The 17773-nt window shown below is 45.0% G+C and overlaps 1 protein-coding gene across 2 annotated transcripts in view; it reads right to left on the bottom strand.

Annotated features, from left to right (window-relative positions):
• Positions 1-17773, bottom strand: part of RPUSD1 (RNA pseudouridine synthase domain containing 1) — a 35054-nt gene that overhangs the window by 9258 nt on the left and 8023 nt on the right. For both annotated transcript variants that reach the window (XM_069209812.1, XM_069209813.1), the window contains exons 2-3: positions 8424-8614; positions 2138-2261 (exon numbers count right to left, since the gene is read on the bottom strand). In XM_069209812.1, coding sequence (XP_069065913.1) covers positions 2138-2261; positions 8424-8605 — 306 coding nt within the window. In that variant the 5' untranslated portion in view covers positions 8606-8614. The remainder of the gene's footprint in view (positions 1-2137; positions 2262-8423; positions 8615-17773) is intronic.

Genomic DNA, 17773 nt, shown 5'->3' on the forward strand with positions numbered 1-17773 from the left:
CAGACCCGAATTACATGGCATCTCTCATAATGAGCCTGTGTCAGACACCATGTACCTTCACATCCAATATTCACCCACTGTGTACCCTCCGAGACCTGGGCCCCAGAACTCATACAACATGAGGGCTTACAGCTATGGCAGTAGAAACATTCCCCATAGCGAGAACAGATCTCCCCATATTACAAACCTTACAAAACTCTCACTTCTCTTCCAGAGACATGCCATCCCTTCTACTCGGGACGACAACATTGCAATTTCTCATTGAGTGCATCAAAACAGATCAGTCTCCAGCTATATATGCCTGGTGGCTAAGAACAGAGATGGGGGTTTCATTAGCGGGGCCCACGCGCACAAGACAGACAAAATACTGCATGTGTGAGTGGAGAGACCTAGCTGGAAACCTGAGAAATCAGGCAAGAAAATCCATCCAGGCAGATCTGCAACAGCAGAGGGAACAAATCAGGGATGTTGCTGCCATTTTTCACATCTCAGAGTTACCATTTCTTTAAAACACTACACAGTCCTCTGGGGTCAGACAGCCTCATAACCAGAAGCCACCTCCCAGATCTCAGTACCACCACAACTCTCCTCGCTGTCCATCTACAATGCCCCTCTTCATGTGGAAAGGTGACAGCGTTGCTGCAGGGCATCCCTCAGCGGAGAGTGCATGCTCTCTGGAGCAGAGCGGAGCAACTCAAAATTGGTTCTCCGTGGCCTGCTTTCGGTTGCACGAGTCTGCCCTCCCCTTCTATAAGTTACAAAGTGTAATACATGAGACCTTCTCTCAACCCACAAGCCTCTCAAAACGGGTAATATACCACCTTAGCAAGGCAGAAGCAAGTTGCCCTCCCATCTAACGCCCGGCCCATTCCCCCTGCCTGTAGTTTTCTGTCACATTCCTAGTCCTATTCTTTGTTTGCAAAATACTAGATCTGTGTAGCAGCCTCCCGTCCACCCTCTGTCCCTTGCATTCTCTCTCCCTCGAGTCTCATCTTTTAACTTTGGCTATCAGTCTGGCACTGGATTGTTTTACATTGAGGTTCTGGTACTTGTTTAGTGATTTCGTTCAACCTTATGCGGCCTAAAGTTCTCTATGGAAGCTCCAGTTGTGTTATTTAAATAACACTTCATACCACCAGGTTGGTTGTGATGTACTCAGATGTTATTGCTTCCCTGTGCATCCTCTGGTGCACAGGTAGCTGCTTGTAGTTCGGCAGGTGTAGGACATAATGGCTGAGGTGCCTGTGGTTTGAATGGTGTTTAAGTAAACACGGCTACTGTTACTGATAAGAGGCAGTGGCCAGACAAAGATTATGAAGGAAGAAGGTGTACAAGGGCCCTAGGAGCAGTGGGCACTATTGTCGTTGCTCAGCTTCTGATGCAGGCTGAATGTCTTTAGGGGCCATGCACCACAATTCCCGGGGGAAGGTAGATTTCTGGTCTGGAACACTGTAAAGGAATGATGCATTGTGAGGGCACAGTTATCTAGCAATAAACCATTACAAAAGCATAGTTACTCTCTTATTAGAGGTGTGTTGTGATGTCAGAAAAATACAATAAATTAGGTAAGCTTAAAGGAGATGTAATGATCTCTCACGCCTGAGATCTTGCACATAAACACTGTACTAGTTTGAGTTGGTTATTCAAATTTAAAGGTTGCTATTTCTTTGGGTTTACCTTGCCTGATGAACAACACAGGTCCACACCAAGAGCACTTTGGGACAATTGTAGGTCAACTGCAAAAATGTACCAATTACTGTAAAGCATGGTGGGAGTTTTTTTTTATTTGGGGTGGTCATTTCCTTGCAGTAGGAATTTACGTTGAATCGCTGTACTTCAACCACAAATATTAATAATATGTGTGATGTACAAATTTACGATGAGTCGCTATACTTCAAGCATACATTGACAGAAGTCAGATCCTTTTGCGAGCTGTCCTCCTTCGCCCACTGACTCGTAGAGGATCCGCCTTTTTGAGTATTTGTAGGTGTGGTTTGATGGAGTAGTGACTCTGGGGCCCACCTCCACATCAGTTATTACGAGCAACAACCATGTGGGAATCGTCTTGGTTTGCTAGCCAGCCCAGCATCTAATACGTTGCAGTCATACCAAGGAATGAAATGTTGGTTGAACTTACCAATGCTAGATAAGCTTTGGTGACAGTCCGCTGTGTGAAGCAGGTGTAGGCCTTGGCAGCAGCAGCTTTACTGAGAGCGGCACAGAGGGCACCACTGGTTGAGAAATCCAGCTGATGGCAAAATCTAGAAAGAGAAATAAGGGGGTAAAAGAAAATAGCAGTAATGAAAAAAATCCTAAATTAATGCATTTACTATTGCTTATCTCATGAGTTTTGTTTTAATTCAGATTTGTTTAGCTATTGAGATACATTGCATTGTTGAGGCTCGGTAATGGTTGCATGCCTTTGATTTTTTTTTTTTACTTTTTAAAAAAATCTTTATTTTGTGGTTTTGCATTATCACAACTGAAAAACAATACAGATTATATCATGTCGCTTTCACCCCCCTTTCCTTTTCCCATTCAATACAGATTATTATTGATGACCGGTCCTCCTTAGTGCCTACTCAATGGGTGCTCTCCATTGGACATTTGTTCTTGTAGGACTAGTAGAAGCGAAGCTCATCTCCAATTACACCTTCGGCAGGCCCCATATGGGCCTCCGTCTCTTCCCATCGTCTGTGCCCTAGTGCTTGTGATGCAGTACTTGGAGTATTCAGCCATGCTAGGCTGAACCCTGTTTCCAAAGCTTAAGAAATCATGCAACACTTGTTTCGTCCATCTCACTGCCTTTGAGATGTATCTCCTCCACCAGGGCCAATTCAAACATATCCCTCACCCACAGCTTCCCTATGGGACCCCCCACTCCCATCCAACTGATGGCTATTTGTCGCTTTGCCAGTACCAGGGCCAGCTGCAAGAGCTTGTGTTTCATCTTTTTCTCTTGGGTTTTACTAAAGTGCCAAGTAGACAATGTTGTGGTAAGAGTGTCAGTTGTATCCCAGTAACCTCCTTCAATTGGTCTGTGACCAACATCCAAAAGCTTGCGACTTCTGGGCAGGACCGAGCTAAGTGTAGGAGCAAAGCCCACCTTGGAGTGACATTTAGGGGACTCTGCTGATTTAGTAGGGGTTTAGGAAATGCAATTACCATCGCCTTGAAGTCGAAGGTAACCATGTGCAATTTAAAGAAAACACCCCAAAATGCTTTTTTTAATTGCAATAGAGCACACACATGCCCCCGGGGCATGTGTGTGCTCTACATGTGCACCACTATTTTTGGGGTGCACCAAGGGGGGGCCTATTGCCCACTGCCATCCTTGGTTTTGCAATTCTCAAATAGCATTTTCCTAATGGGACATCTCGTGCTCTACATGTGCACCACTATTTTTGGGGTGCACCAAGGGGGGGCCTGTTGCCCACTGCCATCCTTGGTTTTGCAATTCCCAAATAGCATTTTCCTAATGGGACATCTCTATTTGGGAAATTAAATATCGGCCCATTGACACAAATGAAATGGGATACTTTATTTGCGATTTCCTAATAGTGATTCCTACTTTATAGGAATCAATATAAGGAAATCGGTATTGCTGTACATAGCACTTTGCATGTCCTAAATAGCGATTTCTAAGAAGTCGCTATTTAGGAAATGCAAAACTGCATTTTAGTACATCTGGCCCCAAGTCTGCAATTTAAACAGTAATGTAGGACCACAATACACCACGCTTGGTCTCCATGTTCACAACAGTGAAGTTTCCCACCAAGGTTTTCATTCCTCATCCTCAGATTTATTGTCCGTACTTGAGTCTGTATCTTCATTGAATTTCTCAAGCAATTGGGCCCAAAGCATTATGTCCTCCATTGCCCCATCAACAGTGCAGAACAAGCGCATGTGGTGTTACCCCGCCACCCCCTTTCCATTGGATCTGTCAGCCACTGAGCTACCAGTGGCACTTAAAGTCCCAGCTACCCAATGGCCACCCGTTGCTTGGCTAGGAGTATGGCCAGCTGTGCCAGCTTATAGAGGATTTTATGCCCTCTAGGTCGTTTCATCACACCCAACAAATTAACTATTGGGTTCAGGAGAATTACCACCCGAGTGGCAGCTTCAATCCTGGGTACGACAGATCTCCAAAAAGCCTGTATCCCATCACATTCCCAAGCCTGGTGCAGGAATGTGGAACCAATCTTTCTGCAGCGCGCGCACTTTGTCCCGCTGGATGGATCCATTTTATTCAATTTATAAGGAGTCATGCAAGTGCGATGGAGAAAATGGAACTAGATCAGTTTAAACACAATATTACAAGATGCTTCGCACAACAGAGCCGATGCAGATTCCCAGTCGGCGTCTGCAATTGGGTCTGCCAGTTCATTCTCCCAGGTTCTATGTGCAGCATAAGGTGGCTTCAGCTTGTCCTCCCTCAGAGCGTAATCAGATGTTGTCCCTCTCCCCAACCATGTAGGCCCCCGAGCACCTTGCCGCCGGGAAGTTGCACCATACCTCTCTCGCCACACTTTCAAGTTTTATTGTAATGCAAGAAGTGCCCTGGACCGATTCCAAAAGTATCTTGAGCTCTTGGAATGTGATAAAAGTCTCCAGTATGGAACTGGATCATCCTTTCTGCCACCACGCATCAATAATTCTATAATAGTCTAGTCTCTAGCAGTCTCTTTTCCCAGTTATCCAGTTTGGCCAACTATCTTGCAGCATACTGTAAATGTACTGCACAATAATAATAACGTATGTACGGGATTGATAGCCCTCCATCTTTCAAATCCCTTTTACTACGCCCACCGGCCCATAGAAAGGTGACCAACAGACTATCCAGTCTACAAAAAAAAATAGGTTCAAGTGGGAAACTGAATTCAGGACGAGGTAGAAGTAGCGTAGGAGAAAGACCATTTTGGCAATGGCCGCCCTACCCATCACAGAAAGGGGAAGCCTGTTCCAGAATGTGATCTGCTGCTCAAGACCGCTCACCAGCCTGTCCACATTTTTTGCGCTTTTGTTTGGCTTAAGTATGTGAAACCCAAACCCTGAGATATCGAAACCCCAAAGTTCCACAAGGGAGCCCCACAGGCGGTAAGTGTTCTAGTGGTCTCATAGTTAGCCCTCCCTAGGGAAACAGTAGTAATTTACGGATGTTGACTTTATTTCTGGAAACCTCGCTGAAATCCCTCAATAGTTGCATCAACAGTGGGACTGACTCATCAGGTGATCACACGTGGAGTAACACATCATCTAATGATATTACAAGATTGGAGCCACCCACCTGAATCTCCCAAGGTTCCATCTCCCTGCCCAGGAACAAGGCCAGGGGTTCTATTGCAAGTGCAAAGAGGCAAGAGAGGACACCCTTGTCTGGTTCCCCTCCCAACCTTCCCTGGCTCAGATAGCTCACTGCCAATTTTGATGCGTAGAGGGTTCAGTATACAATAACTGCACTCAGGCATAGAATTTAGTACCAAACCCATGCCCCGCTATAGGGCCATTATGTAACACCATTTAACTGTATTGAATGCCTTTTCAAAGTCTAATGACACCAGAGCCATCACCCCCTCCTTGCCCGAGGTGGCATGTAGAACATGCACAAGCCTGCACAAATTATGGGTCGTACTGCGTGCCAGCATAAAGCCGCGTTGGTCCTCGTGGACCAATTCATGGACCACCACACGCAGGCTGGAAGCCAGGAGTTTACATAATATCGTAAGGTCTGAGTTAAGCATGGTAAGGGACCTATATGAGTAAGGCTCTGTTGGGTCTCCCACGGGTTTTAACATCAGACACAGAATACCCTCATGCATGGTCGCCGGGAGAAGCCCTTGCTTCCTCGCCTACAGAAAGACCTCCAATAATTTCTCCTTAACTATGGTTGAGTAGGCTTAATAAAACTCTACTGGAATACCACACCCTCCTGGAGCTTTAGACCTATAGAGAGCTTGGTGCCCAGTTCTTCTAGGGTGAATTTCTCCAAATCCTGCACACAACCCTGCTGTATTCAAGGTGATCCCACCCGTATTAAAAAATTGTTGACTGCCCCTTCAGGGCCAATGGGACCTGCCCGATACACCAATTTAAAATGATCTCTAAAGGGTAGACAATACGCCCTGCCGCCGGGTCACCAGCACCCCATCAGTGTTCTGAACGTAGTATGGAAGGGGCCTCGATTTTGTGCCTGAGAATCCAGGCCAAAAGTCTGCAAGACTGGTCGCCCTCTCTGTGCAAGAGCTGATGATACGTTTTAAGGGTGGTCCGATAGAGGGAATCCCAGAGGCTGCTCATCTCCCTATGCACCTTTAACATGGTGGCTTGCGCTTCTGCTGAAAATGCTTCATCCTTTTGCAGATTCGTCAAGCGTTTGAGGTTTGCCTCCATGCGTCTCCGCACCTAATAAACAGTTCCTATGCACTACTGTCTCATTACCACCTTAAGAACCTCCCACTCAAGACACGCAGTGTCTGTACATTTATAAACTTGATTATTTCACTATGGTATTTTCCTATTGGTTAGTCTTTATTTGGGAGAGTTTACCTTTTCTCCGCATTGTCTCTTTTCTGCCTTAACTTGGTCAGGTGTTTCATCCTCTTTTCTATTCAATGGGTGGGATATTGGAAAGGAGATTCCGGTACAGACCCTGGGAATCCTAAGAGGAACAACAAAGGTTGGATTAAAACGTATGTGTGAGGATGTGGATTGTGGCTTGGGGAGGTTAAAGGCCGGCTTTAAGAGTGTGATGAAAGAGGCCCTTTAGATTTTCGAGAGTCAGATTAGGATTTAGTTAGTTGTTTAGGGGGTGGCGATTTTGTTTTTTTGCGCTCTTTCTTGTCACTTGTCACCTGCCACTTCTTGTTACATTCCATTTGAGAAGGCTTGCAGCTGCCTCCAGTTCTCCAAAAACGTATTGTTTGTTTTTAATTTGTTCGCCAAGATTTGCTAAAGCTCCCTCCTTCTTCAAATCTCTATTAAAGTCTTCCAGTGCTCTTTCGCGGGCTCTTATTTTGAAGTTGCAGCCTTTAGCTTCTGTTCTTCTTTCTCCAAATTAGTAGCCTTGCTATTCTATGAATTCTTCCTAACCTGCTCCGCTCTTGGGTCTAACTCTTCTATGAAGTCATTTTCATCCCTATATGGTAGTCACCCCATCCAAGATGTATCTCCACTCATTCTCGCATATAAGTGGAGTATACTACACATTGTAGAACCCTGTGGCTTCAGTTCTCTTCTCCCTGCACTCCTATGTATTCCGTAGAGCTGTATACTACATTTACTATGTTTTCAATGTGATCAAAACCTTCTGGAAGGCCATGGTTAAAGTTACACATATTCAATGCGGTAACCCTGCACATGTCCAGCATCCAGCTCATAAGGAACGTAACGTGTGGTGTCGCCTCTGTTTTGCCGGCTTCCCCAGAACCTGCACATTTGAGCCTGAGTTTTTTTTTTTAATCTCTCCAGACATTTAGCTAATAATATGATTTTTTTTTCCTATGAATTATCACTATTACTTGCCTTTAGCCCATTTTAGATGCATTTCAGCACTGCTGGTGTGGATGTTACCATGTGCCTGCTGTTTTCTGCACTTTAATATCCAATTTTGTAATCATGTCATTGGCTTGCTTAGTTTGTGTTCTGCTCTGTTTCGTCAAGCTTTCCATCATGCTTGTTCTTGACTTGTTGGACTTAGCAGGCAAATAAATAATGCTTTTTATTCTCAATGAAGAAATCCAGATAACACCAGCTGAGCAGGGGTAAGGACTTAAACTAATAGCTTTCTGTGGTATTTTGGCACATAACGAGGCTGTGAAATAAAAATAATTATGAAAACCGTTCTTCCTCAGAATAATAATATGGGGGGGGGGTGAACCAGTGTGTAATTTAACTAGCTAAAATAAAATACTAAACATATTAACAAGGCTAGAGCAATGGAGGTGTTAATGTTAAAAATATAATATTGAAAATATGCTTCTCACATTTTTAATAATATCAAATACAACAAACTGATGTTACTGTTGGCATCAACAATTTCCTTAAATAGCTTTGCTTTCTACATAGTTTTTGCTCCTTTCATATGAAAAAAACCCTGAATTGAAGAGTTTAAAGCAGGAGTTGCATTTTTACAAAATATAAAATCCTAACATTGCTCACATGAAACACATAGCTACTGCTGTAAAAGCTGAGCACTTTCTGACTTCATGATGTGCGATTCCCGGAAGCATGCAGAAAAGGCACCTCACTTTTATAGGAAAATAGTAGATTTCGGATTTAAAATCTTTTAAGGCCGGGTTTCCTATGCATTTCAATGAATTTTATGAAGTAATTATACATCAAAGAGACAGTAAAACGGCTAAGTAATGAACTTTGAACTCAAGATGATCAGCTAGGCCTCTAGGAACGCCCTTGTCTGACCTCACCGGAAGCCGTAGTATGTTCCGGGATCCGCCAGGTCGGGGAACCTGTGCTTGAGTTGGCTCTGGACCGTCACCTTCTCATACCACATCTTGCTGTCGATTCGAATGTCCCAGTGTTTGTCCAGCACGATAAACTCTGAGCTCTGGTAGAGGACGGAGAGGTTCTCCACGCTGCAGGGCTCCATTAGCTAACCCTGAAAGCGAGCAGGGACAAAAAACACTGTTGATGTGCACCTGAAATACTACACAAGTAGAGGAAGGGGAACTACAGAAAAGGAAGAAAAGACAGAGAACATCTTTAACCTTATTAAAGGGTTATAAGGAGTGTAGCCGAGTATTATCAGGGGCAGAGCTCTGCATGAATCTGTGTATTATCAAGAACAGAGATGAGCGAGCTTAGATGAGTATTATTAGAAGCAGTGCTGATTATTATCAAGCGCAGAGCTTGACATGGGTTCGGTGGTTTTCTGGAGCACAGCTCTTAGTGGGTCTGAATATTACCAGGAGCAAAGTGGAGTATTTTCAGGATTTAAGTGTTACCAGGACAAGAGCTTAGAGGAAGCCTGTGAGTGATGAAGGGCAGAGCTCTGGGTGGATCTGTGTATTATCAGGTGCAGAGCGCTCGATGATTCCTACTATTATCAGAACTGAGCTCCGAGTGAGTCTATGTAATTTCATCCTCCGAAATCTGATTTAGTCTGGATTAATAGCAGGCGTCAAAAGTGATATGTGTCAAAGCAGAAACAGATAAATCAGACCATTTTGACTCTTCAGGCAGAATCCTGTAGTTAAGTCAATATAAAATTCAAAAAATTAAATTTGAGATTTTCCGCCAATCAACTAAGGGCCTGATTACGACCTTGGTGGAGGGGACTTCTCCGTCACAAACACGACTGAAATCACACCCGCCGTATTACAAGTTCCATTATATCCTATGGAACTTGTAATACAGCGACGGGATATCCGTCGCGTTTGTGAGGGAGTATCCCCTCCGCCAAGGTCGTAAATCAGGCCTTAAGTCTCAACTTAAGACAGTGGAGTCAGAAAAGTGAGGCCAAGAGTGGTATCGTGTGCAGGGTACAGCAGCCCTCCCTCACTAAAATGCCACCCTTTATCGTAGGGCAGAGCTCGTCGCTGGGTGGATGCTGCAATACCCAAAGGATACCCCTAAAGGCCTCAATTTTCTGACCCTACTGTCTTGAATTGAGACTTGGTGGTTAGGAGGATGAGCACATTCATTTGATTTTTTAAATTCAGTTTTGCTTGGGGAAGACGTTTGCTGGACCGCTTAATAAAAAACTCTTCTCCATCCCCCTTTTTGACTCTTAAATGTCACAGATCTTATTCATCTTAGACAATTATACAGAGGTTTCTTGATTCACAAAGGCATTTGTGTAAGAGGCAGATACCATCATTTACAAGTGTAAATTCATTTTACCAACTGACTAAAGATGATGTATTTGTTAAGGTAGGTCATAAGTAACAAACAATTTCTTTTTTTTTTAACAACCACTATAAGGACAAAGAAAAGTACTATCTCAGAAGTTTATGTCACTGAACAAGCTTAATAAGGAGTTCGAATATTAAACTTCAATTAACATAATGCGTACTTAGTTTCTTTTATGCCTGCAAAGCAGATACTCATCTGCGATGGCCCATAGGATGCTTTCAAGAACGGTGTTCCTTCTACTGCAAAAATGCCAGTCATTTGGGAGGGATTTCTTGTCTTGTCGAGTCAATTTGGTGCATCAATCAGCCCCACAGTTACACAGAGGAAGATGAATTGCATGCTGGGACTGATACTCTGCTTCACATAATTTTGCACAACCCACTTATGGTCACAGAGAAAATATTGCACATCTGTTTCTATTTTCTTCAGATCAGCCATTTTGGAGCAGTACTCGATTTTGTTGTCTCAAGTTTAGTTTTCTATGCTTCTAACCTTGGTTTCAACAACCATGGTTCATTCAATCCCACTGCTTTACCAGACTATCTACCGTTTCTCGGTCGGCAGCTGCCGTCTATAACTGATAGCCGCTTTCGCTCAATTACATTATGAAGCCCTTAGGTCAGTGGTTCCCAACCTTTTGACTTCTGTGGACCCAGACTTTATCATTACTGGAACCAGGGGACCTCCCACTGAGTCATTATTAGAATCCAGGGACACCCCACTAACTGCTGGGACCGAATCTGTTAAAATTATTTCATTTTCTAAGCAGTCATGGACCCCTGAACAGGCTGTGCGGACCCCTGGGGTCCCTGGATTACAGGTTGGGAACCACTGCCTTAGGTCATAAAAAAGTGGAATGAGAAATTGAATACAGGAAGGGAGAAAGTGGAACATAAAGGTGCATATTAGACATGGGTTGGACAGGTGGAACACACAGAATGGCGCACGCTAGCACTCGTTGCACTTTAACTGGCACAGACCCAAACATAGACAAGGCAAGAAATAGCTGAAAGTTGACTCACTGAATAAACAGAATAACATCATACAATCGCTAGGAAAAGGATATGATCATCATACCACTCCACAGGGCCATTCACAAACTAATTCTGTCACACTGTGGAGTAACAATGCCTACTTATGTGCGCGACCTTTACCTGCCTATCTGTGGTGAGACCACACACACCCACATGTCATATTAGGAGCTGCTATGATTTTACTTGTCTCCTCTTCATAAGCACCTCTCTTATCTGGGTCAAACAACAGCATTCTCTATGAAAGCCCTTTCCTCGCCACCCATTAATGCAACAGCTCAAAAATGTCACTCACCACCTTAATCCAGTGCTCCTGCAAATAGGGGACCACCGCTAGAACGGAAACAGGATTCTCCTAGATCCTCTTACTTCTTCCGAACATCAACATTAATCTTTCCACCAGTAATGTCCTGAGCCACTTACTGCCATAGACCCCCTTGGAAAGCAAGGACACATCCTCTGTGTATTTATTTAGTGTCACTTCCCTCTTTAAGAGGAACAATGAATTTAGAAAAGGGATACTGCACCAAGTTGAGTGCTACATCCCCTCAAAATGCTCAAGTCCACGTGTTTCTTTTCTACTAAACCCTAGCATTGTCTAACCATTAGCGACCAAAAGGACCACAGCACACATTGATCCTAAATTAGGAGAACCAACTCCCAATGTTTGCACTCCTTCTTCTGAACCACGGTGCTTCATCAGTAGAACACTTGCATCCTCTTTTAACACCTTAAGATTAGACTGGTCAACGTATGCACTCACAGGACCTCGTACCATAAACACAGCAATAACACAAACCAACGCAACCTTCAAACATTCAGACACTGGCATCCTCCATTAACATTCCACTAGAAGGCAGTATAGGCCAGCCATTCAAAGTGCAATGTACCAAATAAACTCCATCTTGTTTGCAGTTGAAGCACAGGATGACCCAGAACTGTTCAAGGATGGCAACTTGCACAATGGAAAACACTTCCTTTATTTCCTCACCACACTCCTTGCTGGGACCCACTGCTGGTTATCATTCAAATTAATTCATCCAAAAATGTCTTCCCTGTCATAAACAGCTTGGAGAAACTGGCTATTACATCACTGAACTTTAGAGTAGAGAGATCAATTACTATCCTTCCTATGACAAGTAGCACTTTATGTACGTGTGTACCAAGATAAATAGCAACAGTAATAAAATAGTTGAAATTTGATAAGAACCCAAGAAAAAGGTCATTTGTAATCATATAGATACTGTTAATGGAGTTACACAACAAAGGTACATGGGTCTCAGGGAGACCTCTGCTCTGATCTGTTTACAGAGTGATCAGATCCGGGGGACCTATTCTGAAAGGTACTTGAACACCTAAGTGAAAAGATGCAGAACTTCAGGCACTGACAAAACTAACAATAATTTCCACATCGCACATTATAGAGTTAATGTCATGAATGTATTTGCTCACTGGAGATTTCTGCCATTATGGTGAAATTGAAATGTGAGCAAATCTGCCCTGAGAGGCAGGTTTGTAGGCGCTCCAGGGTGGGTCCATGTGTAAATGTTCCTTAACACTCACAGTCTTGTGTTGCTGGCCAATGGTTGCAGGGCTAACAAGAAAGGGCAGATAAAGTATTAGAGTTAAGGTTTGCTGTAGTCACCGTAAGTTATCATAGCAGCAGTTTTCAGGGTTTACTGTTTAGAAGTCCTTAAAAGTGGTCAAGATTTAATATCATTGATGCCCCGTTTGAGCCCCTGCTTTCCATGCTATCAATCAAATAGTCCCAAAATCATAAAAAAGGTGTCAAAGATGAAAAACAGAAAGGACATTGAGGAATGCATACATGAGGCAGTACTCCATGTAATCCTGGCACCAGCAAGGAGGTGCTTAGTGGCTAATAGAATAGTGGTATCGTGAAATATTTCCTAGTTATCGTAAGAGAAAGTTTCAATTTTATTAAGGACACGGAGGCGAGGATTAGGCTGTCTCCCTTCGCTTTATTTTCAATCAGCAGCCTTTAATAATCATCTAAAGGATCAACAATATTAGGAAAAACTACAAGTCCCATGAGTCCTTTATGTAGGGGCCAACCAATCCAGGAACACTGTCCCCTTCATGAGCCTCTCCTGTCGTTCGTTCCTACTCTTGCTTCCTGCCACCTCAGCCGAAAGCACTTAGATCAATCCTGTTTGCCGGAGTCCATTCCTAAAGTCGAAAACAGATTAAAATTTCCCTTCCTGAGCCTCGCCTCATCAAGAATCTTCAACATCATATTAGATCACTTGGTTCTCATTACCGATGGATATAAACTAACATTCTAGAACATCCTAACAGTTCTGTCATTTCCTACTTGAGATGTATGAGTATACAAATATCCAAGTAACCAGAATATCCAGTATTATCAGAATTACTTATACCTAACTCGGAACCAGGATTATGAAATTCTGATCCTCCGTTGGGTGGAATTTAAGCATATGTCGGGGGGGACTAATCCTCGTCTCTGTGCCCTTCACAGAATTGAAACTTTCCGTTAGGATAGCTAGGAAATCTTTTATTCTATGTCAGGACCGGAGCGAGGATTAGGTTGGTTTAAAGCTTGTCTACTGCCAAAGCTGTCAGATTCTGTACCGGCTTAAAATAGCATCTCTTGAAGGTAGAGTCAGGGGACCAGTCTGCCCCATTGACTATATCCTCCAGGCAGGCCACTAGAGAAAAAGCTATGAGGCCATAGCCCCCCCTCACCGAGTGAGCCCCAAATAAAGAGACATAATTTCCAACTTCCTGTAGTACACACTTGACCCATCGAGCAATGGTAGGAGAAGACACCGCTTTGTGTGGTTTAGTGAGAGATATCAGTAGTTGTCATTCCTCATGGGGACGAATCTCTTCAGTCATGGACTCATAAGATTTCAGTGCCCGGACAACACATAATTTTGGGTTTGTCCGGAAACTAGGATAAAAGACAATTCTGAAATTACATTTGGTTCTTCTAGAAATATGAAATGTCACCCCATCGGGGGCAAAGACTCTGCCAGTAATATCCAATGCTCCAACATCAGAAATCCGACGACATGAAACCAGACACAGCAGGGTAGCTAACTTTACCGACATCTGTTTTCCTGACAAATACTTATTAGATAGCCATGACCTGAATAATCAAAGTACCTTGTAAACATCCCAAAGAGTTGAGTATCTAGGGCACGGAGAAAGGACAACCTGATGCCCCTGAGGAGTTTGCAGACATGGGGATGCTCACAGACGCGCCTTCCCTCCACAGGAACAGGGCCCGCACAGACGGCAGAAAGAAAGGTATTGATGGATCTGTAGGCTAACCCATTAGATACGAGGGATGCCAAAAAATTCGAGCTATGGACAATGTCTGTCCCCATGGGATCAAGATGTCAAAGATGACACCAACCGAGCCATCTTGTCCAGGCCTATCTGTACCTTTTATTGGTACTGTCCACCCATGACTTTGTGAGTAGGGTTGCAGCCTCTTGCGAAATGCCCAGGATTTTCATCTTTCCCTGAAATCCTCCAGGCCATGAGATGGAGACAACTTTCCATCACAAGGTGGTGGTGATTCTCTTGTGGATCGAGCAGGATTTCTGGAAAGAGGGGTAGACGGAGTGGAAAATCCCAAGAAAGTTCCATCAGAAATGGAAACCAAACTTGAGATCTCCAAATGGGGGGACTACCACCGAGTATGCCATCTGCCTCTGAGTTTAAGCTGCTAGTCTCAGGATTATGGCAAATGGGGGAAATGCATACCCATTCTCCCGGCTCCAATCTTGTAGGAACGCATCTGCTGCCGCCGCCAAGGGGTCCGGTTTCCAGCTGCAATATCGGGCTAGCTGATGATCCAGATGCAAGGTGAATAGGTCCATTATGAAAGGACCCCGGCAGGATTGTATCTCCTGAAACACCTGCGGGTGTAATTGCCACAGGCTGACATCCCTCCAGTGGCAGGAATTCCAATCCGCCACTTGATCTGACTTCCCCGTGAGGTATTCCACCATCAATAAAATGTGGTTGTCTAGGCAATAGGCCGAGAAATCGTGTGCCAGATTTGATAGGGTTTCCAATTTCGTTTCCTCTAGATGGTTTATGTAGGTGACTGCTGCTACGCTGTCCATCTTCAACAGAACGCAACACTGGACCTTGTCCTTGGTCAAGCATTTCACTGCATAAGACCCCGCCATGAGTTCCAGGCAGTTGATGTGAAGGTATTTTTCCTCGGATGACTAGCTTCCTCTTGTAGAGTAATCTCGCACTGGGCCCCCCAGCTTGAGCCGCTGGCGTCCGATTCGATGACTAGATATGGTTAGAATCCGAAAATGGCAGGGCCATTCCAGGCTTCAATGTGCGAGATCACCACCTCAGCTCTTCCATGGTCTCCTACGAAAGGGGAACTGATTGTGAATAAGTGAGACCTTTTTTCAGGTGAGAAATCTTGAGTCTCTGCCGGGCGCGATAATGCAGTAGGCCCTGGAAAATGGCCTGTATGGAGGAGGATAGGAGGCCTACAATTCCAGTTATCTGTCGCAACGATGTTTTGGGTTTGGCAAAGGTCCTTTTCAGTTCGTGCTTGATTTTGCTAATTTCAGAGATGGAAGACTGAGGGTGGCTTGGACCGAGTCCACAACAAAGCCTAGAAACTGTATGGACTGGGATGGAAGTAGGGAAGATTTTGAATCATTGACCATGGATTTGAGGGATTCGAGCAGGGAGATGGCATGTTGCAGATATCCCACTAATCTCCTGGGACATTGATTTAATAGAAGGATGTCATCCAGATAAACGAGCATCCTGATCCCCTGAGCTCGAAGATGTTCCACCAACGGCTTCAAGACCTTGGTGAAGCACCACAGACCGGAGGATAGACCAAAGGGGAGAGAAGTGAATTTGAAGGTTTTACCTTTCCATTGGAACTGGAGCAAACGCCTGTGGGGAGGAAACATGGGAAGGTAGGCGTCCTTTAGATCCAGATGCACCATTCACTCACTTTTAGGAGATCTCTGAGAAGGTGGATCCCTTCCATTTTGAAGTGGTGGCAAACCAGCCACTCGTTGACTTCTTTGAGATTTATTACCAGGCGTTTACCCCCATCTGTCTTTTCCACGAGGAAGAGATTGCTGACGAATCTGAAGGGCTGAAACAGGGTTGGAATGACCACCCTTTTTTTCAAGAGTTGGGAAATCTCTGTATCCACCAGAGTCGCTTGAAAGGAAGAAAAATTAGGAGGATGTGGCCTCGACATCTGAATTGGGGAACCGTAAAACTCTATGTGGAACCCCTAGACTGTCTGCAAGACCCAGGCATCTGACATCAGCTGTTCCCAATTGTGGAGAAACCTTGGCAACCTGCCCCCCAACCTGAGTCCAGAAGGGGATTGCACACTCACCTTGGGTAGAGTTTTTGGAGGCCCTGTTTCTGAAGCCTCTCCTGGAGCTTCTCTGGCGTGGGTATCCCCTGGTGGGGTAGAAGGTCCCAAAATGGGTTGAATCTTGCCACTGCCTTCGACGAGTTCCTTGTCCGTTGGAGGCTTGGATGGTACCTCTGCCGGTCGAGCGCCCCCTACCCCGATTTGCACTGGCAAAAACACGAGGTGAGAAGAGCCTGCTTCATTGATGTCTGGATCTTATCGAGGGAAGTAAAAGTGTTGACAAACTTTAGTGGTTCCCGAATGAAAGGTTCCCCAAACAGACCCCCTTGGGCGTTGGGGACAGCCTCCAAGGATGCTAGATCCCCTAATTTGGGGTCAATCTTGATTAGAAGGGATTATCGCCTCTGTAGATATAGTGCAATTTGCATTCCTTAGGAAAATAATGGCCCATTCGGCCCAGCCGGACAGAGCGTCGGGGGATATGAGAGTGCCAGAAGCCCTGGCATCTTGCCGTGTCTAAGGTTTTCGTGAGGGGACTGGCAACGTCCAACAACTTGTCTTGACATGAACACCAGGACCGGTCGATCCCTTTTTTGGGATACCTCACGAATTTTGCCAAAAGGGTGGCCAACTTTGGGTCAATGTCCTGAGTAGTGGCAACCTTACCCTCCAAAGAGGGAAAGGGGCATTCTGCTCTTAAGCAGTTCCAGACTTCTTTGTCTAGGGTTTCTTTGAGGTGGCTTGCCACATTGAGCGCGACTTTTGGGGCCGGCGACCACTGAGTAGATCGAGGGTGTAAGAGCTCGTCAGGATCCAGCATATCCAAGAGTGATAGAGATTGTTCTTTATCTGACTTACGGCCCTCCAAAAGGGAGAAAGAAGTAGCAGATGGTTGCCAAGGCCTAGAATATTCCCCATCACCCTCCCCATCTGTAGCTGAAGGGGAGTCAGACCCACTCCCCGCTGCAGGGGGGACTTGGAGGTACTGGGAAGAGGAGAGGGAGATTTAGGCGGAGGATGGAACTCCATAAAAGCTTTCTTTAGCCTTCTAAATCCATCCAGGTCCACCCCTGGTTCATGAGGGCGTTTGTGTGCCATATCTAAAGATGCTTGGGGCTGCCCTGGAGGTGAGGAGGCCTTTCACTCTGAAAATGATGAGTGAAATTGACACAGGTCGCGCGGGGGGCAGAGCGCACTAAGCATGAGAAGAAGGTGCGTGGCCCTCTAGCGGTCGGTTGACCGCGTCGCGCCTGATATAGGTGAAGAAAGCGGCAGCGAAGGAGCGACGTGCGTTCCCGCAGCTGAAATACAGTCAGAAATGCGCTTGTAACACACACACAGTTGCACAAAACACCATTCAGGCATAAGCACAGTTATAAAACACAGGTGAAGCACTTATCTTTACGCCTGCTGGAGCAGCGAAGAAAGAGGAGGAACGAATGTCAGGAGAGGCTCTTAAAGGGGACGGTGTTCCTGGATTGGTTGGCCTCTGCATAAAAAG

Source organism: Pleurodeles waltl, chromosome 10 (genome assembly GCF_031143425.1).
Source record: "Pleurodeles waltl isolate 20211129_DDA chromosome 10, aPleWal1.hap1.20221129, whole genome shotgun sequence".
Taxonomy (NCBI): Eukaryota; Metazoa; Chordata; class Amphibia; order Caudata; family Salamandridae; genus Pleurodeles; species Pleurodeles waltl.